A 27743-nucleotide genomic window follows, 5' to 3' on the forward strand; every position below is an offset into this window, starting at 1 on the left:
AAAGGCAGTTAACACGGACATGGAAACATGTTCACTGGGCTATCAGGTGACACACATTTGTTCCCCATTCATCATTAAGGACCAGAGCAGCATCCACATAAATACTGCATTATATATAACTCCAGAGTCATATCATAGGAATTATGATTGAAAGTCAAAACAGTTTATCGAAGACAAAGTGACACAAGGGTTTATGTTACAGGAAGACTGACAAGCGTCGACCTCTTGACCCTTTACTCTTGATGGAGTAAAGGGTCAAATAAATTGACCCTTTACTCCATGTTCTCTTCACACAAAGTGGAAGTAATCCATGTTGGAGCTCCACATGTTGCCTTAATATGTAGTTACATGCCTAACACACACACACACACACACACACTGTCCATCCTGTGTATGCGTGTGTGTGTTCTGTCAAGGGTGTATTTGTTTGCAGCCCCACAATGAAGCCGACATTAGGTAAAGAAACCTAGGATCCGATTTCACGCTTATCGTTTTAATCCCAGACCATTAGCGGGAAAACATTGAAACCGCACCCTAAAGGGAATTTCATTACCGAGTTATGTCGCTCCCCCATTGGCCGGATCACACACACACACACACACACGTGTTCAATGTGAACAACAAACTGACCATCAGCTGAGTCACATATCATGTGTTCCTGTCGGTTACACAGGTCAGCATTCAAGAACATTCTGTTCAAACTTTGACTGAGCTGCTGCTGAATACACAAGTCTATTCAGACTTTCTATTTTTTTTTTTTTTTAAATTGGCCATGTTTGCTATCCGTCTGTACATAGAAACCAGTGTGTGAGGGTCACTCTTGAGGGAAGCTGCAGCCCAGCAGGTTATTTTCAGTGTCTGTTACTAACCTATCAAGAGGCAGCATTGCCAGCCAAAACTGTGCGAGACCTTACACATACACCAAATTAACATGCAGGCATCACCATGACCAATATTCACCACTGCTGTCTGCTGCTGAATAACAGGCTTTTTCAGCATTTACATTCTTTTTTTTTTTTTACTTCTTTTTATACATAAAGTTTCACTGGGAAATCATTACTGCCAAGTGTAAACCAACCCTCCCCAAGTCCCTCATATGTACTGAGCTCTATCTATCTATCTATCTATCTATCTATCTATCTATCTATAGTTCAGTACATTTACCCATCTCAAACTAATTCTGGTTCTAATTCTAAATGCATGTAGAAACAGTAACATTTATTTCACAAGTTATTCTGTAAAAACTTAGAGCCGAGTTGAGAAATATCTTCATTCTTTTCTTTGTTACGTGCCCACCAGTGACACTTGGTCACTTAGGGTAACTGTTAGCAAAGATGGCGGACAATGTTTACATTCTGAAAAAGAGGAACCGTCCCCCTACAAGTGAGTCTAAAAAGTGCAGAATTAGCGTTGCAGTTTCAAGCCTCGGTCCAAGTGTCACTGGTGGGCACGTAACAAAAAAAAGAATGAAGATATTTCTCAACTCAGGGGAAACTGAGGTTGGGAAGCTCAGTTTTTCAAAAATACTATGCAAATCGGGGAAGTATTCCTTTAAACAAATCAAAATAATTAGTCAGTCAAAATGTGATATAATAAACCATTATATACGTTCTTAAAACTGTATGCTTCTCCTCCTGATTGAGCAACAATCCATTAACCGGAACATAAATCACCTTTGCCTAATGTAGAGCACGTCCTACTGCTAAATGGTGGGAGGTTCCATAAACAAACAAAAAAAAAGGTTCTTACAATCATAATTCCTACAATAATTACTTGTTTTATTAACTATTAGCGATTAAAATGCATCAATGCTGAGGTGGGCCTTAAAATGCATGCAATACACATGCTTTACCACAAGATGTCCCTACAACAGCAGGATGATGGAGGAGGGACAACAGAAAGATTTCCCTTTACTTCTCCTCTGCTGAGTGAAACGACTTCCTGTGGTCGAATAACTGAAATCGATCATAAGAATCATGGTTTTATTATTATTTCTTAGATAAAAACAGATAAATCACAGTACAGCAACAGCATGCACACATTCCGTACAGATTTTCAAAATCAAAACTGGTACAAATGACCCATTTCATTGGAACATGGCATCGTTTGACAGACTGGTTTAGACTATGTTCATTTTGTCATAACTGTCACAGAACCCTATAAACACGAAGATGTTTACGCATTATGCATCACGTGTCCTGTATATGCACATTTGACTATGTTTATAAAGCCTATTCAATGACAGTTATACACTTAAAAAGTCCATACAATCAAGTCAGCATTTGTTTTAGCCACTTCCTCAGAAACAAAACAATCGACTGCAAACATTCACACACATCTTCATTCATGAGGAACCCCGGTAAAACAGCACTACTGACCCCCGAGAGGTAACAAAACAAAGATTTTAATAATTATTAATATCAATAAGACAAAAACAGATCATAAACAATAAATTGGTCCAATGAAAGTGCCATTTGCGATTTAGAGGAGTAGCTTAACACTGAGTTCATAAACTATACAACAGAAATAAAATCTATTACGTTGAAACAAATAACACTAATGATAAAAAAGGTCAGAGAAGGACATTCCAAAAATAAACCCCAAGAGTCAGAAACCTTAAAATATTGTAAAATTATACTTCTGCTTAGTTAAGTTTTGTTTTTTATATTAAATTTAAATTTGGGACAATTAAGATCTACAGCATGTACACATTCACAACCCACATTTCTGTGCTTGTACTGCGCAGCTCGAAACGAGGAAGGGCAAATAAAACAAACCTTGAATACCCCAGCATGTCCTCCATTGGGTTTATAACACATATGTACAATAGGTCCATCATTGCTAAAAACATTTTTAACGTTTTGGCACCAGGCACAGAACTGAATATACATTTTAACTAAAAGCTAAGTCCCACCCAGAAAATGTTTTGCTGACTATTCTCGCCCTGCAACATGTTGCGTGATAAAAATGACTATGCTTTTAATATAACAAAGTGAATGGTATATTATTTGGCATAACTGTTGCTGGAAGAATAAAGGAGGGAGCAGAAAAGTGGCTGAGGTCGACCTCAGCATTCCTGACGAGAGCATCTACAGTGCATTTCTGTCAAAAAAGACAATCGGTTGTTCTTCCTGAGTGTGCAAAGTAAACAGGAACTGGAAAAACTTATTGATGACTAAGATTGGGGTTGGGCCTTAATATATTATTTACACAAACTCAGTGAAACGTTTATCTGTCTGCAACGTTTGATCCTGCTCTCGTGTCCAATATGCATTCTCTTACCTGATTCAACATCAGCAGCTCGTCAGTTTCACTTTATCCACGGTGGCCTGAAATATCACTGAAACATGGCTCTACTTTGTCTGGCAGCGACTGCATGAACAATCATAGCATGCCAACTTTTCCTGAGACAGTTAAGGTGTACGAACCTGTTCTACCTTTGGGGTGGGACAGACTGGCTTTGTTTTTTTGAAAATTACTATACACAAAAAAAAATTTAAATAAAAAAAATAACTGTGGTAAGAGGGGGCATTTTCTTCATTCAACAAATAAGCTCAGCCTAACAAAAGTGCACAAGTCAGTCCCTCTTTCTACACCTCATTGATGGAACGTTCCAGGGGCCGGAAGTTGATCGATTTAGACGAGGACATGTAGAAGGACTGGGTTTTGCGATTGCGATTGAGACGGGCTCGCTTGCTGGCCACGCACAGGCTGCGCCTGCTGGAGGAGATGATCTCTGTGATGAACTTTTTGCAGTCTATACACACCTCCATAGTTGCCCAGTCCTCCGTCAGCTCCTTGGGCAGCTCCAGTTCATCCTGTGTCCAGCCATCTTTGCTGCTGCTACTACCACCATGCTTGGACAACCTGAGGACGGAGAGAAGAAATTTACAACCAATCCACAAAAGCAGGACATTTGGGCCACACGTCTATGGTAACATACTTCTTTACGCTCCGGCGTAGGCTGTGTCGGTTGTGTTCTGACCCAAACTGGTGCTTGTCAGACTCTGCTGCGGCAGATGCTCCACTTGCCTCTTCTTTTGCCATAGCACTGGGGCCCAAAGAGTAGATGGGTAAGGTGCAATAAGGCTTAGATGGCAGCCGCATCTGAAGAACAAAGACAAAATGATGAGAGTCACCTATTCAGTATTACTAGATCGGAGTCTACACTTTTTATTTTTTTCCACTTTTTTACAGAATGAGGTTGTATGCGTGTCCTACCTTTCTAGTGCACTGGGAACACACAGGCCTGGGAAAGACAAAAGTTAACCATTAATGTTAGGCATTACTGGACAGCTGTTCTACTTTAGCTGATGAGTTAAGAGAAGAAAAAAAATTACCTTTTGCAGAATTGGCAGGTGTATGACCAAGTAAAGAAGGAGAACCTCTTTGTCCGACACGAAAAGCAAAGCTAGAGATAGAAGTAGACAAAAGTAAGATACACTAAAAATCAGAAAGCGTCACTGAATAAACATCACTGGTAGTTTTTTTTCCTACTTTTCCTTTCTTGAGGGCACTGTAGATGTCTTTGTACTGCTGAAACTTCTCCAGCTCAGCCTTAACCAGGACCTGTCTGATGTGCATCACCTCCTCCACCGTCAGAGCCAGACACTCCACTGGGTAGCAGAACTCCTCCTGGGAAAAAAAAAAAAGATTCACCAGATGAGCAAAAAGCCCTCGTCATTCACAGATCAGAACACAGATGATGCCAAACAGTGTGAAACAATGGCAGCTGCTGCCACAGACACCGACACCGTGTGAGTGCAGGTAGAACGAGCAAAAACAGTCAAGCCTGAACCCCACAAGACACAAACACTCAAGCTCTCAGCATGGAACTAAAAACATCAAAACGTGCAGTGAGAGGGTGAGAACAGTCATCCACATAAATGGATGCCTCCAATGACAACAAGACAGTGACAACAATCAGCATCCCAGTGATGTAACACACCCTTCATGTTGGTGGTCCACAGCTTTACTCAACCATATTTTCATTACAACTGAATTTCTATCAATCGAGTGGACCCCCAACATGTTTCAAGCTGGAGATTTGTGACAAAGTCAGAGAACTCTATAAATATTTTGTCTTGAAGTTGAAAAATTACTTATTAATTACTTACTTACTATAATTATTTTTTTTTTTTTACCCCAACTAAGAGTGTTTTGCACTATGCCACAGATCTCCTCGTTATGACAATATTGACATGGTCACACTCATCCAAGACACGCCTGTTGAATTATGGGTACACTGGGTTCTGCATAGCTTCCTAACACAGTAGTGTGAAGAGTTGATGGTAGAATTGGATTATTTTCAGTAACAGTCACGTACCGTTCCCTGAGCACCACTGGCAGCTTTCACCTGACCAGCACACACAGAGAAGCAGGACATTCAAATAGAGGCAGGCTATTTCCACAAGCTAATTACATACAGCAGGTTCCATTGCATTTAATATAAGAACTGATGTCAGTCACATCATCACGTGTGCAAAATGACATGTTATAAAAACCCCATGAAGACAACCACAGAGCTCATACTGTTTTTTAACTTTTGATTCATTTCATGCATCATTACGTACCAGGGAGTGTCATGATTGAAAGATTATCTGACATGATCCGGTTTCTCTTGACACATTTTTGTTTTTATGAGGAACTAACGCTAACATTAGGATCCGCCATTAACTGCAGCATTACACAAAACAGAAAAAGGACTACATACGTTCTTAAAGCACAGAAGATGTTCGAGCAGTGTAAACACACATTAATAATATGTGGGGGAAGTGCAACAAAGATCTTTTGACTGTTGTACATGAACTAACTCAACACCTGGTACTGCACTGGTGAGACTGACGCACATCACAAAACAGAAAACAAGGAAATAGAGATAGTTCTGGTAAAAGACAATCATTTTTTATACAAAACTTGATTCCTATGATAAATGTTTGACAATTTTTCATACTTTGGTTCCTTTAAAATACTTGGCTAGACAACTGAATCTTATCTTTGGTAGGAGATACTGTTTTCTGTATAATATGAATTGTGAAACAAGTGAATGTCCATGAGAACTGTCCTTTTGTGACCACTTTCAGCTGGTTGTAAGTTGGCACTGGGCCTCTGCTAGCGTGTGGTAAGAAAGAACCAATTCCATCTAAACGGTCTTTGCACAGCGGCCTGTCCTGTGGTTTCAATTACATGCATCAACCTTACTAGTATCATACGACCAGCACAGAGCTACTCAGAGAACTGGTGACCTCATGCCAAACTAATGGCCAGTCACAGGACGGGAGTGATGTCAACAGAAATGTATTCAGTTTTGTTGGTAGATGTAGAGGCTCCTTTCCTTGAAATTATAATGCATGTCCCTGCTTATGTATAAACTCCTGCTTTACATTTGGTTATACTTAAAGAGTGTAATATACCATCCTAGCTTTCTAACTTAACTCCAATGCCATAAGGAATTGTTCCAATAGTTAACATACCAAAGACTTGGAGCTCTGTCTGGATGCAGGAACAAAAGGACGGACACTGGTGGGGGCTTCCTTCTCGATGGAGTGTCGCCTCTGTGGAGAGTGATGCTTGTCTGTCTGTGGGGCGGTAGAGATGGGCAGGAACTTTGGACGAACTGGAGACATGAGACAAATAAAAAAAAAAATAACATGAAAAGATGACTTAAGAGCAAAAAAAAAGTGTATAACATGTTAAGAGTATAAGCAAGGTGACCCTCCTACCCTTCTTCCCTGTTGCAGACTCGGGTGACGTGTCATCCCTCAAAGATGTGGACATACTGGAGCTGCTCTGCGTGGACTCTTCCTGTTAGCCAGAAGATCACACATTCAGATTCAAAAGTACTTTGAATATTATACCAAAATTAAATTCAGTCCAATTTACCCTCTTTAATATTAACACGCTGGTCAGCTTTTGGATAACTAAAGCAATATATTTTAAAAGCCAGCTGAAAGAACACCTTTCATGTACACGTTTGGACATGGAAGCTGATCATACAAGTTGTAAATATTACTTTTTATAGCTTCATAATTGTGGTTGGGACAGTAAGCCGAATGTAAAACTTTAGTGGGGTAGTGATCTTATGAAAATAGCCAACATCTTACTTCAGATTCAGAGCTGTCCATCTCAGCCAGAGCAGGTGCTTTGAGCAGCCTCTTCCTTTGGCCTAGCTGCTGCCCTGCAGCTTGACTGGGTCCCGTGTAGATGCCAGCGGCCAGAGACTGGGTGCTGACAGTTAACTTCCTGGGTGCATCGGGAGTGTCTGTGGGTCAAAGACAGGACAGTTTGTCAAGATGAGAGAATCATAACATCTGACAAACCTAAATATGATTTTGCTTTCATGCAAAAGCCAGTTTTCCTCATCTGACAGCCATGCCTCCTGTGTAAACTCATGATACCACACACAGTCAATATACACACAACGCATGCTGAACTTCAACTCAGGTCTCCATCATTTCAACTAAACGAAGCAACGCAAACTCGCTACAAAACAGATTATACCGCTGTTTGCTTTTGAACCATGCATCATTTGCATTTTACCTGAGCTTCGGAACAAGTCTTGTGGGGTGCTGATGCTTTTTCCTGCACCTGGAGAAAAGTGAGGAGAATACAGCCTTCAGCGGGACTACGCAACATTCATATTTTAATCCCTTCACACCAAACTGGTACCACAAGGAGAGAATGATGGTAACAAGCATCTGTCAAAGCAGGTGTGAACCGAGAGGCAACACTCAGTACGTTTACATGACGCTTGAAAAATGGAAGTGTGCCAACTGAAATCATGATATCATACCAAATATAATATGGATTAACTTAATCTGATGCAAGTCAAATTACGACTGCATGTCAGCCCCAAACTGGCCTAGTTGTTCTGTGCTTGTTGCAAGCACAAAATTTGAGGGAGTGAATTTAACATTTTAAAGTTGATGCATGATAGAAAACCTCAGAATGGCCATTCACATGGTACGTGTATATATTGTCCTGGGACAAGGACAGTAGTCCAATGAAGTGGTTTGATGCACATGGAAACGTACTGGTTGACACATGAATGCTTAGTTTGTGCCAAGCTGCAAACATAGAAGGGGGTGAAGTGCCAGGGGAGCATGGGGAAGTTGATGAGCCACAGTACATAAAAAAATATTATTCCTCTATGTTCATCTAGATTACATTTGTTCCGTGACCTACAGAGCTACATCGAGACGATCATCTGCCATTCAATGTTTTATCTGTGCTGTAGAGGGCTGACGGTATCTGCGTTACGTAATCCCCATATTCCACAGTGAGAGCAGATTAGGGTGACAAGCAGGGCAGACTGGATCAACAGTTCGGCATCATCACTTCACAATCACAGAATCAGCACTGTGAGCAGCTGTTTTAACACTGTTAAATTTAAACCACTCAAAATAAAGGCATCACTCTTTTGAGGGAGATTACATTTTGCCTTGAGGCAGAGTCTGACACCCTATGATACCCAATTCCACACTGTCTTACATTCAATTTTACTGTGCCACCCCTTCCTTACTTTGGGTAGAGAGGGTTTGTGCATAACATCCACTAAGTGAGAGTAGCCATACACACAAAATTCTACCACACAAAATAAAAACACAAGGGGTGTGTGTGTTTAAATCAGGGAGGAGCAAGTGCGCTACGCTAAAAATAGCCTGGAATGAAAACACAAGGATTAACAATAGGAGTACAACAGGTGATGTTTAACTTTACCTGACAAGTCAAAACTGTAAGACGTGCTTAGAGGCCACATGACTAACCGATAAACCAATGTACAAAAACAAATGGAAGCAGAAAGAAGAAAATTCCATGAGATGGAACAAATGAATGGTTAAGTTATTCAAGTTTTTAAATAGAATATTTCACAAAGAGAGACAATAGTATTCTTAGTTTTTCCACAAAAGAGGTTCAGAGAACCAACTAGGCTGCTATTACGCATTATGTATGTCACTATCAGAGGCACTTGCTCTTTGACAGCAAGGGAAGCTCTGCTCCATCGAAAATGTTGAATAAATGGTTAAATATGTACTGTTGTGTTTACATTTCATTACAAAACGTTTTGTCACCCGACGTGATTTTCTTCTTGTACATTCCCGCAGCAGCACACCGCATTAAAACCAGTTGAACAGATTTTGTTTTTATTGTGGTGAGCGAGACACTGTGGCAAAAACAGGAAGCTTAGGTTCTCCGAGAGTCAATGGAGCAGTGGGCGGGCGCAGGGCGGACACATGACGATTGGACCAAAGTGGAGGTGGAGCTGCTTTTTGATTGACAGCTTTGTAGAAAATAGCAACCGACTGTACATATTATACACTTTAAATAAAACACTGTCATAGCATTTCTTTGTTTCAGATTGACATGATCATGGTGTTTTCTTGTTCCACTTGTTCATTCACTCATTTTTATTGACATCAGATTGGCTGTTGTATAAACAACTGTGCCAGAAATGAGCTTCCCCTGTATCACAGAGCAGCAGCCGCCACTGGTCACTATACTGCATGTATGGTTATTCAACAACTGCATATTCACCTCCTTAGTCCGTCAACAAAAGACGTCTTGTGCATGTACTGTATGGTACCGACTGATTAAATGACTGCCGTTTTTATCTGATTAAAGTCTTACATAGTTTGAACCATGTACTGAAAAGAACATATGCAGCATTACATAACAGTATTATATTAACTAATTAACAGTTAAGGTTAAACCAGGGGAATCAGGCGTCCCGAGGGACATTTGCCAGTAAGCACAGCAGATATTTTAGCAGCAAACATGTATAGCAAACAACCGAAGGCTCACAACTGCAGCCAAAGTCATCCTTGTTCAAACACGGTGACATTTCTGATGAAGTGAACGGATCAATGTATGAAGAAAGCTGTTAGAGTAATCATGATGGATGCACTTAAGAATGGTTAAGTCCTGCTTAATGGTTTTCACCCTGTGTGGAGGTTCATAAAGTGCCGCCATGCAGAAAGTTAACAGCCGCACAACTAAAGCTAAAAGGATAAAAAAGGTTAAGCTTGGTTGCTTTAACATGTAAATGTTTTGTTTGTTTTTCATTTTAACACCAGTTTGTATTTAACATTATACAGATTTTTGTATTTATACTAGTACTGTGTATACTGTGTCCTTGTCTCACCTAGACGGTTTCTGCGAATCATGTCCGGTGACACCGGCCTCAGCTTCCTCTCAGCTTTAATGTCCTCAAGAAGTCGCTCGTGGAGGCTCCTCGGTCGGACAGGGTGAGGCTTCAGTTTCCGGGCAGCGGCCTGTCACAACAACCACAGAAGTGAGCTCAAAACACACGCACACACAAACTATTTTCAAAGACTATTTAATGAGGATAATGACTGTCACAGTCATTCTCAAGGCTGCCAAACTGCAGGTACTTTATAAAAAATTTAATTGAACTAACATGAGTGTACAAATGGAAAATCTTCTGATAATTCCCTGGCAGTTTGTTGTGCATTACTCACCGGGTTGAGAGGAGGTCGTGACCGGATGAATTCCAGAATTACTTCATGTGCGCTCTTCTTCAACCTTGGAGGGATGTCCCCATTCACCTGGAATGACATTTGATAAGGATTATGATTTTTTTAAAAATACACATGGATTTTGGAGACAATCAGGATGGTTATGATGAGAGGAAGCAGCTAAGAAAAAAAAAAAAGAAAAGAATGAATGCTCATGGTTAGTCTGAGAGGGATAATGAATTCCACACCATGACTTTTCGCAGCTTGTATCGCTTGGAGCGGATGTCGTCCATCAGCATTTCGTAGGGTGTGAGCTGGTATTCAATGGGCAGTGGGTTGTACTGACGTTCCTGAACCTTCTTCAACTTCACACCGTGTCGAAGATCTCGCATCACCTGCACCCAGAACCGTGCCTAGTGGGATTATAAAAATGACATAGAGCACTCTGAATAAGTGGAATATATAATATTTTTAATGTTAGATTTAACATAGTGGTTGATGACTTTCTTCTCACCCAATCTGCATTTTGCAGCTCATCAAGGTCTTTGACGGGGTCATCCCGAGTCTCACCTTCCATTCGCCGAAGGTTCTGGGCACCAAAAAAAAAAAAAGATATTTGCTTCAATACAATTTTAGTCAACACAATTTCCAGACTTGTATAACACTTGGTGAACATTTGTGCCAAATTTAAAAGGATTCCCAAAGTGCTGTTTATGAGACATCGCAGTCACAAGTTTTTGTTTTTTAAGTGATTCGTCACAGTGAACAAAACCAAAATCTACTCCGTTCATCTCTCAGTCCAACTGTTCATTCATACAAATATTAGATTAAATTCCCCTCAAGGCTTTCTTGAGATATTGCGTTTACAGGACAGAGATGGACAAGCCAAAGACATGAGGCCTCTGTCCTTGACTGAGGATCATAATGACATACACTTTTGTAGCAGTGAACCATTCATAGAACTGCATCAGAGGGGGAAAACAATAAGTTATTGGCTGACTATTGACTGCAGTTAACCCGTGTTTGCTGAATCCTCGCTGCACAAGCTGATTACTCACAGATCGGTGTGACTGTTTCAGAAACAAAGTCACCCTCTTCGGTGCTGTATTGGATACATGCATCCTTTTACAGTCAAATGCATGCAGCAAACCTGGACATGGAGACAAGCAATCTGCTGTGTGCATTTTAAACATGCATTATTATATAGAGTGTGTGCTGAAGGAGGAGAGTGGTCACACAGACTGCATCTATAATAGCAAAAACTGTGTTCTTCCTCTCAGTCAACCTCTTCTTCATATCATAAGTAGGGGTGGGAGTCACATGGTAACTGAAAACATGATATGATACACAATACATGGTCCACGATACCAATAATATCACAATACAACAATTCCACATATTGCAGGACAATCATATAGTGATACAAAGCAATATCTGTCAGAAGTTAACAAAACGTTATTAAAAGTTAAAACTGCAGTATTTCTCTATTTATTCCAAACAGAGAACAAAGTGCATAAAGCCCATGTATTAAACGTGGATGGAGCATCTCTTAACTCCCACTTTGTCCAGGTGACTTCTGCCCAAGTTTCCCTCATTCATTTAAGCAACGCCACAGTGAGGAGAAATGAAGTGGTGATGCCTGGCGAGTGAAACTGTCAGGGACAGTTTACTTTAGAGCTCCTTCATTTGTTAATTAAAATATCGATATATGGCCCGACGTGTCGACTATCGTCTTGCACAAGGAAGACGCTATATCACCAAAGCGATATTTTGACCCACCCCTACTTAAAAGGGTTTTTTATCACAAGTTCAGTTCAGAAAGATTGGACAAAATGTAATGTATGAGATTAAAAAGCCAAACAAGACAGAAAAGCTGTCCTTGACGGAGAGCAGCAGCTGCTGTTTTTCCTTATCTATTCACCAACACCTGTGTCTCTGATGAAAAACCTTTTTTCTGCTAATATCTTGTTTAATACATATACAGAGCAGCATTGCCTTCACCTTACAACTTTGTTCTCCCTTTTTTTTTAAAGAAATAAAAAAATCAAACTTTTCTTTCACATAAACTCTCAGGAGTTTCAGTGTTTTACAGTATTAATGGGGACACAAATGGGGAATCCACATATAAATCTGACTGCAAGAGGCTTATTGACCATCTTACTATGTAGGCATGTTGATGTGGGATGTGAACATGGTAACCAATTAGCAGTTAATCAGAAACATTCAGTGCTACAGGAAGTGCAGAGGGGCCCCCACAGCCCAGCATTCCCCTCCATAAGCTGTAATAGTGTTACTCTTTAATTCAATAATATATTACATAAGAACGTCTGCATGAAGTCACAGCCAGTGTACACATACTGTTAAGTAATCCTACGCAAACTGGTAAGCCATAGAATGTCATGTGGTCGCATTTTCACTGAACTGCAATTCAATCAGCGCAAACAGAAGCTGATTAGTGGATGCACAAGAATTTCATTTGATGTCCATTTTGCCTGCAAGAGTGAGGTAAAGTGAACGTTTTCCCACAGGCTCAATACTGCATTTTTCCATCCATACAGTTTGTTCCCTATAAAAAGGTGTAATATCTGGGTTAGCTCATGTCGTCATTTCTTATGTTTTACTGCACAATCTGTGAAGGTTATATTATCATTTACTTTTATGATCAGAAATAAAATAAGCCAGTTCCAACACAGTTGGTTTATAGTCTGAAAGGCTTTATAGAGAATTTCTAACTAATCATATTCCATTAATCAATCGTGCCACTTAACTACCATACTGGCGCCAGATCACGTGCATACAGACGCACGGTAACCGCAGCCAAAGATCGTCAAATGTCCTGGACTAAGGGTCAGACAAGGGCACCTCCATGGTCCCGGCTCTTTTGGCCCATTGCAGCTTTGTGGGCTGTTTTGTTGTTGTTGTACAACTTCTGGGCACTGCTCTAGTCAGCATTGTCTCTTCCCAGCAACAGAAGTGTTATTGGCAAAACAGATCCCGATTCAACCAATCAAAATGCTACACAGTAAATCTATGTATCAAAGAAGAGTGGTAAATCCACGGGACAAGAGGTTTTGGTACTTTCTCACATTTTTCCCATGCGTTTTGATTTCACCAGGGTGAGAGGAGGTTGCGGTTTACGTCGTCCATGGCTAATGGCTTTTTCCTAGACTGCCACACAATATTTATCAATAACTTGCAGATTCTAGACTCGGTTACCTCCTTAGCACTCTTGATCTTTTCCAGAAAGGTGCACAGTTCCCTGGACTCAGCATAGAGAGCGCGGCACACAGCCTGGTAATGACTGGGAGCGTCTGAAGGGCTCGGCAGGTGGGAAGAACATAACTGTGAAGAAAAAGAGCCATTTTACCTTTACATTTTGGTAACGGTTCCTTTTTTGCATATTCCATTACATACAATAATATTAATGACTAAAAATGTTACACCAAACCACCAATTACGTACAGTATGTACCAACACGATAATATTGCATTCCATACAGATTCAGTGTGTATATCTGACTTGTTAGTTACATGGAAGTGATAAAACTTTAAAGCCCAATGACAGATTTCTAATAACAGCAGATATTCAAGGTAGCATTAGGAAAATAATAGTCATAAAAGTGAAAGTATGAGTAATGCCAGTGACATATTGCACCATTGCTTTTAAAATCAGGTGCTCCTACGATGTGAATGACCACACCTAATCTTTTTTTTTTTTAAATCATTTTCTGACTATCTATTTAACTGGGGAAAACATCTGACTGAAAACTAAAAAAAGGTCACTTCATGGTGTCACTTGGGGAAAACAACAAGTCTTCATTCTTGAACGAATGCCTCTAGGTTTCGTTGTGTGAACCTGATTGTCCAGTCGCAGCATCTTCCAATCTGACCCTTGTGGTTTGACTGATTGTAATGACAGTAAAACTGAATGCCAACATAATAGATGGCCTGTCAAATTATCTCCAGCGAAAACAAAAGGAATAAACCAGATGAATGACATATTTTTGTGTTCACCTGATGGGCTTGGCAAGTTACAGGAATGTCTGACTTGGTAAAAGTGTCGTCTTTCTTGTCACTACAGGGGAAATACACAGGTAAAATAACACCTGAGTAATAGGGGTATTTAGGGTTTATGTTTTCAAGTATCGCTGAATCTGTGGTTTCCACTGTTTCTACTAAAAACTGTGATCGTCACCAACCATAATATATTTATTATAAGAAAGGGAGGCAAAAGTGAAGATAAGCAACAAGGGGTGTCACAGAATAGGTGTCAAACTGACAAATTACATTTGGTGGGCAGTACACGACTAAAAGTGTTGACGATAATCCAAACCAAAACTAAAAAGTTTGACAGTATTTATAGAAGGATGTTGGACTCGTATGCACCGGTCTCATTTCACTTCCTTTAACTACAGAATGATTCAGCACATTCACTAACTACTCCTGTCTTAGTGACATTCTTCACCAGCAATTCCTGTCAACACTGGTCTGCTTCAGGTCTCAACCGACCCAACCTACTAGGCCTGACAGATCAGCAGGGAAAGAGGTCGCTCGTGAAAGTGTTGTGGTCTAATCCATCCACGTCACACCAACATATTACAGTTTAAAGTTAGTGGAAACATTACTGGGGGAATGAAGAGCCAAGCCAGACCGGATTGGCACTGGCAGCAAACATACCAAACATTTATATTTATGTTCTAGAACAGGTTTATTATATGGAGGGAACAGGCTGTGAAAGTTTCTAAGCCTATTCCCCAAATACCAGTGTGTTTACACAGCTATGATTCCGAGATGAGATCCGCCCAGAAATGCTGAAGGCTCTGGGTGTGGAGGGGCTGTCTTGGATGATACGTCTCTTCAAAATTGCAAATTACATCCCTCCTTTTCAAAAAGGGGGACCTGAGAGTGTGTGCCAATTACCGGGGCATCACACTTCTCAGACTCCCTGGTAAGGTTTACTCCAAGGTACTGGAAAGGAGGGTTCGACCGGTAGTCGAACCTCGGATTCAAGAGGAACAATGCGGATTCCGTCCTGGTCGTGGAACAACGGACAAGCTCTTTACTCTTGCAGGGATCCTGGAGGGGGCCTGGGAGTACGCCCATCTGGTCTACATGTTTTGTGGACCTGGAGAAGGCGTATGATCGGGTTCCCAGGGAGATACTGTGGGAGGTGCTGCGGGATTATGGGGTGAGGGGGGCACTACTTAGGGCCATCCAATCCCTATACGCCCAAAGTATGAGCTGTGTCAGGGTTCTCAGCACTAAAGCAGGCCTGTTTCCTGTGGGTGTTGGCCTTCGCCAGGGCTGCGCTTTATCACCAATCCTGTTTGTGATTTTCATGGACAGGATATCGAGCCGTAGTCATGGGGGAGAGGGGTTGTGGTTTGGCGGGCTTGAGATCACGTCGCTGCTTTTTAAAGATGATGTGGTCCTCATGGCTTCGTAGGCCTGTGACCTTCAGCGCTCACTGAGGCGGTTCGTGGCCGAGTGTGAAGCGGTCGGGATGAAGATCAGCACCTCCAAGTCTGAGGCCATGGCTCTTAGCAGGAAACCGGTGGATGGCCTTCTCCAGGTAGGGAATGACTCCTTGCCCCAGGTGAAGGAGTTCAAGTATCTCGGGGTCTTGTTCACGAGTGAGGGGACGAGGGAGCGGGAGATGGGCCGGAGAATCGGAGCGGCTGGTGCGGTACTGCATTTGCTTTACCGCACGGTTGTGATGAAAAGGGAGCTGAGCCAGAAGGCAAAGCTCTCGATCTACTGGTCAATCTTCGTTCCTATCCTCACCTATGGTGATGACGACGACAACGACGACGACTAGTCCCTTTTTCTGAAGATTCTTGGGGAATGAGCGGCCTGACGGCCTTCATCTGGGGAATTAGTTTAGAGCTGGAGCGATAATGACATATGGACAAACCGCTTTGTTGACAGACCTGATGTGAGAATGTGGGGAAAGACAAAAAATACAGATCCTTACAGATATTTCACAAAACAACCTACCAGGATAAGATCTCGATAGTTGCGTATTCTGGCGACCGTGCAGTTGGTGGTGGCAGATACAAGCTCCTCTTCTTCCTCCTCCTCACACTCGTCCTCTTCTTCAGTAGCCTCGTAGCCCTCGTCGGGACAGGGGTCGCTCTCACTTTTATTGTGGTTGGTCATCATGTCAATCAGGTGCTCGAGCGGCGGGCTGAGTTCACGCTCCTCGTTTTCTTTGAGACCATAGTCCAGAGCTTTGTAGATCATAACACCCAGTGAGTCGATAACCTGTGGGAGACAAACAACAAATGTGATATTGCACATTTTCTGTAGTGTTTATTTTATGTGTAAGACACATGAGGTACAAAAGGAGGAGCGACAATTTAAAACAGCTATCTGTGTATTTTACTGGATTCAGATATTTCATTCAACATAGAACTTTTATTTTTGTTAAGCTTGATATAAAAGGTTTTTCAATATATTGTAGCTATGGTTCATCTGAAGTCAACTAAAAATGTTTTGGCCCGTCGAGAGGGAATGTCATTTATGTACGTGTTCTCAGCTCCTGCTGATCTATAATTGACTGTGCACTGGCACATCATCATAGAACAAACTTAATTTCATTGCAACCCCCAAACAAGTTGGATAAACAACTCTTTTTTTTTACAGTAAAGTTAATTCAACTAAATAGACAGGAAGATGGTTCACTATGTCCCCAAAATAAGGTCCCAGCATTCCTCCAAACAAGGATGATTTTATTAATTTAATAAACAATTTCCCTCATTAATCAGCAGCAGGGTATGACGTCTTTTATTGCAGCCTCCTCCAGCTCATCCTAATGTCTCAAAGTTCCACTGAACTACTACGAGACAAAGGTTCTCTTTCACAGCAGCACATCCAGTTGGCTTTGCAACCGATGTGTCCTCTCCTGACTCAATCTGATCATTGCTCTCTCTCAAAAAAAATAAATATGCACACAGCACAATGGACATCTCCTGGACAGACAAATGAACAAAATGTTCCCACACAGCTGACTCAAAAAGTAGAGCTACACGTAACACTTATTTTATTAATCAAATGGTGAATCTAATTATTATTCTAGAACATAAAATGGTAAAAAAAAAATGTGACCTTTCAAATCTCAAAAGAGAAGAAAGAAGATGGTCATAAAAAAAATCTTGTTTTGGCCACAAAACAAAAGACATTCAGTTTACTGTCAAAAGAACAATAAGGAACCAAAAGGTTTTCATACTTGAGCTACACTTATTATACCAATTGATTGTTAATCAAATGTAGGTGTAGTCCTACTTGAATGTTCTTGGGAGGTCAATCCTGAGGTAACTATAGGCTGAATTCTTCCTTGGGTATGTTCGCTTTGTCACGTCGTGTAATATACTACAAAATACACAGCTATTTTAAGTTATTATAATATTATGACTCACGTATGATATTGTGTTAGATTTGAGTTAAGGTTAGGTTGTTTTGGCCTCAGTAAACATACCACAGTTTGAGAACCATGGTCCTAGGCAATAGTCAGGTTCAAAGGTCTTGTAATGATGAGTGACAGCGCAGTGTTTTCAGTGCACGACATGACAACACAGCAGGGCTACATGTAGGAGGAGCTACACCTCAGAGCTTTTGGTGGAGGTAATGTAATAAACGGCAGCATACCATGACTCATTTAGTGTACTGTACGTTCCGATACAGAAAGGAATGGAGAACTATTGTTAAAAAAAAAGGGAGGCAACCAAAAACAACATGATGTGGGTGAAGCTGGTATTGCTTGGCATGGTTGTGCTTGTGTATGGAGCCTGGGAGTGGTGTACAAAAGAGAAAGGACAGAGGGTGTCAACAGGACACATTTAAGATCAATTATAAGTTAAATATATATTACGGCACCTTCCCATCGGTGTTTAAAAGCATCCAGAATTTCTTAACACTCTATCGATCCTATTCTTTCTGAGCAAAGATCTATTGTGTTATGTTACACTGTTAACATTTATCAAGATCATCTGTGTGCCGTTGATAATCCTGTGCCAGGGCTAAAATAAATATTCTTTTCCTTAACGTCTTATTATGTAAGCTCATAATCCATCTATAGGACGGCATGCACTACAATGCATGCAGATGGTACGGTACAGCATGTCGGCGTGACAGACAGTACCATAGGGTCTTATTCATTGTTTGAATTATGTGGGGAAAATACTCTTTATATAATATTAGTTACTTTGCACATCACTTGTATTATTGATTACATGACTCAAATACAATGTCAGACACTCTGGGGCATAAATTATAATATATTTTGCCAAATACACAGTAAAAACTGGATAAACCACAGCATCTCAACAGCTGTGTTCCTTCTATCACAGAAAAAACTGTTGGAGCGTTTAATCAGAAGGTATGAGGAATAGGCGTCTAAAAGAGGGAGGAGGAAAAACTGTTCAATTTAATTATGCATCATAATCTCATACAAAGACTTGTGACTCAAAGTAATTTGTAAAGGATGAAGGAGGCGAGGGAACCAGTTTGTGGATACACAGTTGGTTATGACGTGCAGAAAACCCACTGCTGGGCTTCAGGTCCTGGCTGAACCACTAACTAAAATTGAACTCCACCGAGGAGAAGGTGGGAGCTCGCCACAATGATTCCATCGGTGGCAGATTTGGCCAACCACAGGTAGTCACGAGAACAAGCACATTTTCAAATGCTTCATAGGAAATGCAGAGGGAAGAGTCATGAGGGTGTCAAAAGAAACTGAGCTTCAGTGCTGAAGTGGGTTGAAGTATAAATAAGGGTAAACCGGCTGGATGTGATCATGTTTCTACATTCTAGTTCAAAACCTGGCAGCCGAGTTGTGGACTTTTTCCACAGTTAATCAATGGAGTTTGGCTTGAAGCAGAAAAAACCTCTTTGAGCATCCCCACAAATGTGAACCTTTCCATTCAGTCTTTAACTCCAGCCTCTCTCTCGCTCTCTCTCACACTGCGCTGATGCATGATGTCATGTGGTTTTCCAACAATGACTTGTTTCATTACTAGAGAATCTCCAGTGAAGACTGGTGTCATCATTTAGATGAACATTAAAACTATTTTTTTTTACTCATAAATAACAAACTCTTGAAGGAACGGATGTGGTCATATCTTTATCATAGCAGAGCTAGTTTCCCAATAAGCCCAAACCAACCAATACATAGCAAAACTTCAATGGTAGATTAAAAAATGTGTACACATCAAAATGGAGAAAAGCCATTTATGTCTAAAATAACCATCAGGACATGGAGAAAATTAAATAAGATTATAAGAATAAGTATCAAGTATAAAAAGTTCTAATTAGGGTCACAGTTCAGTGCAGAAGCCTGTTCATGCTGAACATTTCAACTGGTCTGACATAATATTTAGCTATGACTTAAACACGTTCATACTCTAGTCACCATTTGTGACCCGAGGCATCACTGTAGACATCCGAGTTCACAAAGCAGACAGATAAGCAGTCTGCTTCTGTAGTAGAGCAAAGCCACCACTACAGACGGTTACATAACCAGAGCTAAATCTAGGAGGTTTTTCCACTGCCAGAGTTGATGTTTTGCCATTTACAGTCTGCAGCATCACTATTCTTTCCTAGTTGGGGCAGAACTAGGCTGTAACTAATGATTATTTTCTGGATTAATCGAGTAAACATTTGGTCCATAAAATGTTGATCACTGTTTTTGAAACCTGGAAATGATGATGTTTTAATGATTTCTTTGTCATATGGAGCAAAAGAAAACAGGCAGAACATAGAACATAAGGCTGCTCTTTCATGTCTTCATAGACAATATTTGGTCAAAGATTGTCAAGTTTGAAGGCTTGAAGTCACTTATACTGGAAAGGGCTGGATATAAATAAATACCAACTACTAAAACTCCATTCCTTTGGCTTTGAAGTTGCTGTGAAAATGTCCATATGAGCCAAAATATGATCAGAGATCGTAGCACAAGCTGTATTGGTGTTTTTAAGTCAACCTGTCAATGTCATGATTGATAACAATAAAAACAAAAAGTAACACAGAGTTCACTGATACATACAGGAAATCAAATTAGGTGTCACTGAACCCTGACAGCTGACCCCCTCAAAGAAAATGTTCCATCGTCTCCAAATCAGAGTTGACATGATAGTGTCAGTCGAGAGCAAACTGATGACTGTTGAAGGGTGATGGCATGATTGGCATTCAGGCCAAACACACGCACAACCTCAGCAATTTGTTTGAGCCAAAGATATACAAATATGCACTCGCTAAGCTAGGTACACCTGTTAAGCGACAGACTGCTCGTTAAAGCCAACGTCTAATCAGCCAATCACGTAGCAGCAACTTCATTCATTGTAGGCATGTAGACATGGTTTAAGATGACCTGGTTAGGTTCAAACCAAGCATCAGATTAGGGCACAAGTATTTCAGAAGCTGCTCATTTATTTGGATTTTCACATACAACCATATCTGGGGCTTACAGAGAATGGTCCGGGAAAAAAAACTATATCCAGTGATCCAGTAGTTCTCTGGATTATAAAAAATGAAAAAATTCTGGAAAAAGCTGCTACAATGTTTACTCGTGTGTGGCCACTCGGTCAGACAGTCATTTCCTCTTCCTCATATCCTCCGACAACGGTTTTCTCTGCTTCTTTTTCCACCAGCGCTGCCATGATAAACATCTGCTTGCAGTGCCGTAAAGCAAAGCGTGTTCCTCACAAACAGAGAGCTCACACAGGTGACGAGTCATTACCTCCAACAAGGAAGTTATGTTTTCATTGTGGTTTGACTGCGATCAGCAAGATTACTCAGAAACCAAAGAAACAAGGGCTGTGCTCAAGGTTTAGCCACATGGGTCTTTTCTGTAGGGCGTCTGTTATGCCGATGCACAAACCATTAGGCAAGAAGAACACCAACAATGCCAAACACACCCTGCTCAGGAGCAGCACCACAATACATGTCATGATGTGATGAGAAATCCAGTAAAACCACAGCAGTAAATAAAAAAATATTATGAGCAAAATATGGTGTTGAATGACGAAGACGAGAGCACATTCATTTTATATCTTCTCAGTTAAGATTCACTGGAGAGCAGTGTCAGGCTGTGAGGTCACAGTTCAGCCATGAGATTTTGTTCATGATCCAAATGTCAGCTGATGGTGGAATTCCAATTCCTACTCGGTCATGTAGACACATGCATGTCTGAGATCACATGAACCACGCTAACAAACATGAGGGAAGATCCGACTGGAGCTGACGGGACTGTGTGTAATTAGCCTGTGTACACAGCAGAAACTTCTCCTCCCTTGATTACACAATGCACCTTGCTAGACTAAACACACACTGGCCACATATATAACCTTCACATGTTTCTGGTGCTTATGTTTCAGTGTAGAATGATTAAAAAGAGGAAAAAAAAAACACACTCCTGAATGAAAAAGAGCGGAACAACAAAGACATGCATTCTTTTAAGTGCTCTCCTGCATTAGGGTGCAGCTCACACAACAAACCACAGAACAAAGTAGAGAGTGCCATGCGTACAAAGCTCACTCCCACGGTTTAGTGTCTCATAGGTCAGGGCTCAAGCTTCAAGGAAAAGCACATTAAAGGATGCCATGAGAGCGAGAGAAACTGGGTTCAACCTATAGTGGAGATGTGATCAAAATTGTGTACACTCAAAGTGTATTTTGAGTGTGCACATCTTGACTTTGTTGAATTTTAAGCCTTCTTAATTTGGCATACAATATTGAAATGTTGCTATATTACTGCTGTAAATCTTCCCATGCTTCTGAGATGTTAGTGATTACCCGTTTATGAATTAAGAATCTTTTTCTCAAGCCGACAACGTCCATTTCTTTTCTTTGACTCCACATACCATATAGTTATGACTACAAGCAATGATCTCTTTGAAAGAGTTAAAACTTAAAAGAAGTCTATATTTAACATGAACGGCTCATGTTAAATATAGACTTCTTTAATTTGTTTGCCAGGTCTAGGATAGAGTACATCTTGGAACTTGACTGCCTTGCATTGAAAATGTTTTCCTCAAGGCCACACCAGTCTAATTGCTCACCTATAGCATCAATGTTGAGCAAGCGGTGATAACTATTAAACTATTTAGCCTCAGTTTATCCGAGAAACAATGCTTTACACTTGTGAAAAAAAATAAATTAGACAACTAAAGCCCCAAAAGATAAGATTATAAATAACCAGAGTTACAGCTGTTACCATCAGCAGAGTGATTTACACTGCCTGTGTGTAAAACAAAACTGAAGTCTGGGTTTATTCTGGAAGCCATCGAGCTGTTGAACAGTAACAGTTTGAGAAATGGTCAGTTCACTTGATGATGCACTTGCCCTTTAGCCTTACCCATCCTTGAGTGCACATCTGTTCATGTAGATTGGTTTACTCTTGTTGCGTTTGTGTATTTTAGAAAATTTAAACTTAAATGCGTTGAATACATTAAAATGCATTAACTTTCCTAAATAAATGACTTGAATTAATTAAGTTTTTTTTTTAAACCAGTGTATTCCGTCTTGGGTGTTGCTGCTGGATCTGAGTTAATAGAAAACTAACTGAGGCAACAGTCATTTTCCAGCATGGAAAAACTCACCTCTAATGACGTGGGAGCCGGTTTGTATTTATCTGCAATGAGAGAACAGAGAGGAGAGTGTTATTCACACTTATTAACACTGAAGATGGTTATTAGTTGGGCAAGTAGTTATTTGTTCCAGTCAATCAAAAAGGGCAAACACACACTATGAATTATTCACACATGTGCATATAATATATTGCACAAGAATGAATAGACACAGAGAACGCTCACACATTAAACAGAAGATGAAATATTGAACTTCTCGTGCGCAGAGAGCGAATGAGACCAAATGTAACTAAACAAGAGGAGATGAAGATGGAGTACATGATCACAGCTCTGCAGATGATGGTTGAAACTGAGTGAATAAACAATAAGGTCTTCTTTGATGGCCTTTCCTTAGTTTTTACAGTATTAACATGTTCTTAATTTTGTTTTCTTCTAAAATCAAGAAGCGCATAGGACTGTTCAACAATCAATTCAGGTCAATTATATAGAGTGATAATCAAACGTTTCTCGTAAGCAACTAGTTCTATTTTAGTTTTTATTTGACACGGCAAGTGTTTATGAGCAATACTGATATGAACAAAAGCCAACCGTCAAAGGAACGGCAACATTAAGGGGTGAAAGTACAATCAGAGCTGTATAACTACAGACCTTCACACAAGTCCACAGTATGAGAGATGAGGTCATCCTAAATAAATAAGAGACACACTGACGTGGTCTGCCATTTATAAAAAGACACACCGACGTGGTCTGCCATTTATAAAAAGACACACCGACAGGAGGTGCTTGTTTTCATGAAGTACAAGTCACAGAAACAGAGGAAAAACCAATAGTCAACTGGGAAACACTAGGTCCTCTGTTTCTGTCAGCAAAGCAGAGGCAGCTTGGCAAAGGTCCTCGTCTCTCACACAGAGCATATCTCGGTCAGTTTTGCGGACTTCTAATAAGTAAAAGTGGCAAATCTTTTATCAATTAAACGAAGAGGATACATCCTTACACCACTCAAGGAGCTAATTAACCAATTTAATTGTATGAATATGATTTCATTTAAAATACTTTTTGCATCAAAATCGTCAAGAAGGAAACAAAATCCCAAAAAAAATTCACTGGGGTAAACAAGCTTCATTTGGCTGCATCATTCAGATTCAACACATGGACTGACCCGACTGCAGATCAGGTCACAAAATCAGTTCAATTTAGAATCAAGTCTAAAACGAGACTTGGCTTGAGCTCTATGCTGCTCATTAGTAGGATTCTCTCTGCAATAAATCACGATGATAAACTCGTCCTTGTTTACCGAGATGCTGTAAACAAGGCCTTTACACAACGCAATGTGAGCCAGAGATGCTGTGGAGCTCAGTGTTGTGGTCCTAGTACTGGCCAAACCATGACACCTTTTTCCTGACTCACACAAAATAAAGGCCATACGTAGGCTACGTGAGCATTGCTTTTCTACGTGGATAGTAGCCTCTGCAACTGTCGGCTGCACTACTGGAGGCTTAATAAGAACCAGGAGAGGATCAAGCTGTCCCAAAATTACCTCAACAAATGTAGAGAGACAGCAAAGGATTCCGGCAATAATCTCTAATCTCATCTGCAGTCACACTCCTAAAGCCTCACATCAGTTTTTTTTTCCTCCCTATCTTTGGTCACACAGCAACGCTCAGCAGTGCTGAGAGAGTGTGTTTATAAACTCAAGTGTGGCTAATAGTTTCCCAGGAGACGGCGAGGACATTAACTCAGTTGCTTTGTTGACAGACGGACATCATTTTCCCACACCCAACTTTAGCTCACAGACATTCATGGCATGCAAATTGAAAGGTACGAGGCTCTTCACACGTGACCTGATGAACATGTAATGATTATCTCTGATGATTCTCTAATTATCATGTTTGAAGATGGTTACCGGATATCCATCACAGAGTTCTATTTTGGTTTCCAGATTGGAGTCTGTAGAGTATTTTATACCAGATTTTCAAGGTAGGCTGTGAAATCCAGAGAATTTTGACTGCTTTCAGCTTGAAATAATGCAAGATAAAAGGAATGGCAGTGTGTGACATCAACAGGACAATGACATTACAACTGAAAAACTAGTAATAGTACATAAGTAAATGATGATAAGTTAATGTAAAATTATTTAAGCTCTGATACAAATGTGAAACACTAACTGTGTGCAAAATACGTGCAGGTTCATTTTGATCTTTGACTGTACTGTATTCATTCAAACTATTTGCACTTCCTCGTTTTTCACATGCGCCTCAGGTACAAGTGTCTCATGTATCAAACATCCTGCTCAGAACTACGGAATCACTGAACGCCCATTCAACTGTGCCTTATATACATGACTCAAATGGAGCTTTTACTCTCAATGTGTAATCTGTATTTGGTGTGTAGTTTCACTGCAGTCTTGATAATAGCCTCACTCAAGGTACTCTGCATCACATGGTTCATTGTTTACTGAAGCTAACGGACACTGCAGGAGCCTAATTTCAAAACATGCACCCCAAGTAACCTAGGGAACAAGCCCAGCATGCAATAGTGCCATTACTGCATGGCGGTAATAGTTTCTAGAAGAAAGACGATCACGGTTAATTCCTGTTATCACAATAACCAAATGGGCAAAATCATAACATTTCATGTTGGTCATTTGAAAACGTTTGTTGGCTCGCCGACATAAAGTATTAGTGGTTTATTTTGAAGTGCCATAAGGGGGAGGCAACATCTCGGGTCCTTAAGATTTCTACTAATCTTTTAAGGAGGATTTTAAGTTTCTCACTTGGAAAATGTATTGAAAATATGCACCTTTTTCTAACATTGGGCTAATTTTTCAAACACGTATTAAATGGAGGAATGAAATACAGCCTGTTTATGTATACAAGTCTATTAAATATGTTAAACCATATTTTTTAGAGTGATAATGTGAACAGGGACGGCTGCCCAACTAATAATTATTTTCATATTCAATTCAGTCTATTTTTGTTACATGGAGTGAAGAACCAGAAAATAGTTACATTTAAGAAGCATAAGGCTGTATTGTGGTTTCAATAAAATTTCGATTAATTGTTCAGCCCTAAACAGTAGGTTCAACAGGCTGCTACCTCCTTGACAACCATTGCTTTTTTACATTAATTTATTTTTCCTCAATGAATAATATTTATATCTATATCACTACAGTTGGGCGCAGACAAAAACATCAGTATCGTCCCAATATATCGGCATATCGGATATCGGCAGAAAGTCCAATATCATGCATCTCTATTTACTCAGTTGATATATTGGCTGTTTAGCCTATAATTCAAACCTCAGAGTGATGGAGGCAAATAAATCAATTTACCGTCGTAGATGAGCAAAGAAAACAAACCCCATCGCATAGTAAGGGCAGTTGGCGATTCATTTGCTTTTCGACTGGTCGATTAATCATATCACAGCTTTAGTGTTTTGGAGCCCTTAGAGGAAAGCGATTATTAATTTATGATGCATTAGCAGCGACCGCACCAGACATCTGTAAACAAGATCACCACATGGCTGGAAGCAGAAAGCCACAACAATATGGCCTCTTTGTGAGGATGCTCCACTCGCTTGGCCTGTAAGTGACGCGAAGGAAAAACCCCTGGTAAATGACAGCCTGAGGACATGGTGTCGTGTTTACCAGAGACAGACACGCGTCTCTGTGAGGACCAGGCCGTTTTACCTGTGCTCTCATCAAAGCGCAGTCCTACAGTCCCGTCCCTCCTGATCCTCACGTCCCCGGGTCCTTCAATCCTCCGCACACAAGCGCCGGCATATTTTGAGTTTTTCCTCCGGTGTGTCTGCGCCAGTGTCCGACAGCACTGATAACATACTGCCCACGCCTGCTCCTCGTTTATCGGCTGGCTGTACAGAGTCAAGATTTCTTCCAGGGAGACGTCCTCCGCGGCTCCGTCACCCCCACCGCAATCCATGTTCAAATCGACGACGAAATCCCGGAGAATGGAAGGTGAAGTCCGCATCCCGTCCTCAGTCCCGGGTCGCTTTGCCATCCTCACACAGTTATAGCCGCATACCTTGTAGGACACGACAGAATTGAGTAGTCTGTGGACGGTTTTAACCTGACACCGTGGCGTCTCCTTGATGCTCCGCGGTTCTATGTCTTCAGTGTTTTCTGTGAGAGCGAGGAGCAACAACGGTTAACAGCGACTGAGCGCTCTGAGTCTGCTCCGCGTGGTCCCAGTGTCCGCCGGTTCACACGCTTTTCATCCAGGATAATCAACGCCAACGAGCTTCAGGTGTGCAGTTCAAGGTCCATCGAACAAAACAATATAAGAGAAAAGAAAAGAACACAATTGTTATGTAATGATTATTTATTAATATGTATCGCAGTTACGAATTTTGTGTTCTTCGAAACTTGAAAAATACTGTCAATACAGAGCTGCAAAGTCAATAAAAATTAGTTTTATGACCCAAAAGTTTTGATTTAATATGGTTCGTTTTAGTTGGTTTTGTTAATTGTTATTTAATGCATTACATTTATGTATTTATGTAAATAAAATGTTTTATCTTATATCGACCAGTAGGTATTTTTATACTTTAATGTTATTCTTGCATTTACCTGTTGCATTGTTTGTTTGTTGACTACACCTTCATGTGTCTTGTACATGTGACTGAACTGACAATAAAGTTGACTTTGGCTACACTGATTTCTAAATATCA

The 27743-nt window shown here is 40.6% G+C and overlaps 1 protein-coding gene across 5 annotated transcripts; it reads right to left on the reverse strand.

Moving 5' to 3' along the window:
- Nucleotides 1–1968: 1968 nt before the first annotated feature.
- On the reverse strand, nucleotides 1969–27251 carry spire1a (spire-type actin nucleation factor 1a). Of its 5 annotated transcripts, XM_044052224.1 has the most exons (19): nucleotides 26746–27251; nucleotides 23070–23101; nucleotides 16472–16738; nucleotides 13692–13817; nucleotides 10990–11064; nucleotides 10724–10888; nucleotides 10479–10565; nucleotides 10142–10271; nucleotides 8719–8760; nucleotides 7540–7587; nucleotides 7104–7261; nucleotides 6723–6804; nucleotides 6474–6616; nucleotides 5327–5356; nucleotides 4498–4635; nucleotides 4341–4411; nucleotides 4222–4249; nucleotides 3944–4107; nucleotides 1969–3867 (listed from the first exon to the last, which is right to left on the reverse strand). In XM_044052224.1, exons 1-19 carry the CDS (start codon nucleotides 27071–27073, stop codon nucleotides 3591–3593), a joined length of 2391 nt encoding a protein of 796 aa, XP_043908159.1. In that variant the 5' UTR covers nucleotides 27074–27251; the 3' UTR covers nucleotides 1969–3590. The 5 variants fall into 5 exon arrangements, with proteins under 5 accessions (XP_043908159.1, XP_043908161.1, XP_043908160.1 ...); XM_044052226.1 differs by lacking the exon at nucleotides 8719–8760; XM_044052225.1 differs by lacking the exon at nucleotides 5327–5356.
- Nucleotides 27252–27743: the final 492 nt, after the last annotated feature.

The sequence above is a fragment of the Solea senegalensis genome, linkage group LG20 (assembly GCF_019176455.1).
Source record: "Solea senegalensis isolate Sse05_10M linkage group LG20, IFAPA_SoseM_1, whole genome shotgun sequence".
Classification (NCBI taxonomy): domain Eukaryota; kingdom Metazoa; phylum Chordata; class Actinopteri; order Pleuronectiformes; family Soleidae; genus Solea; species Solea senegalensis.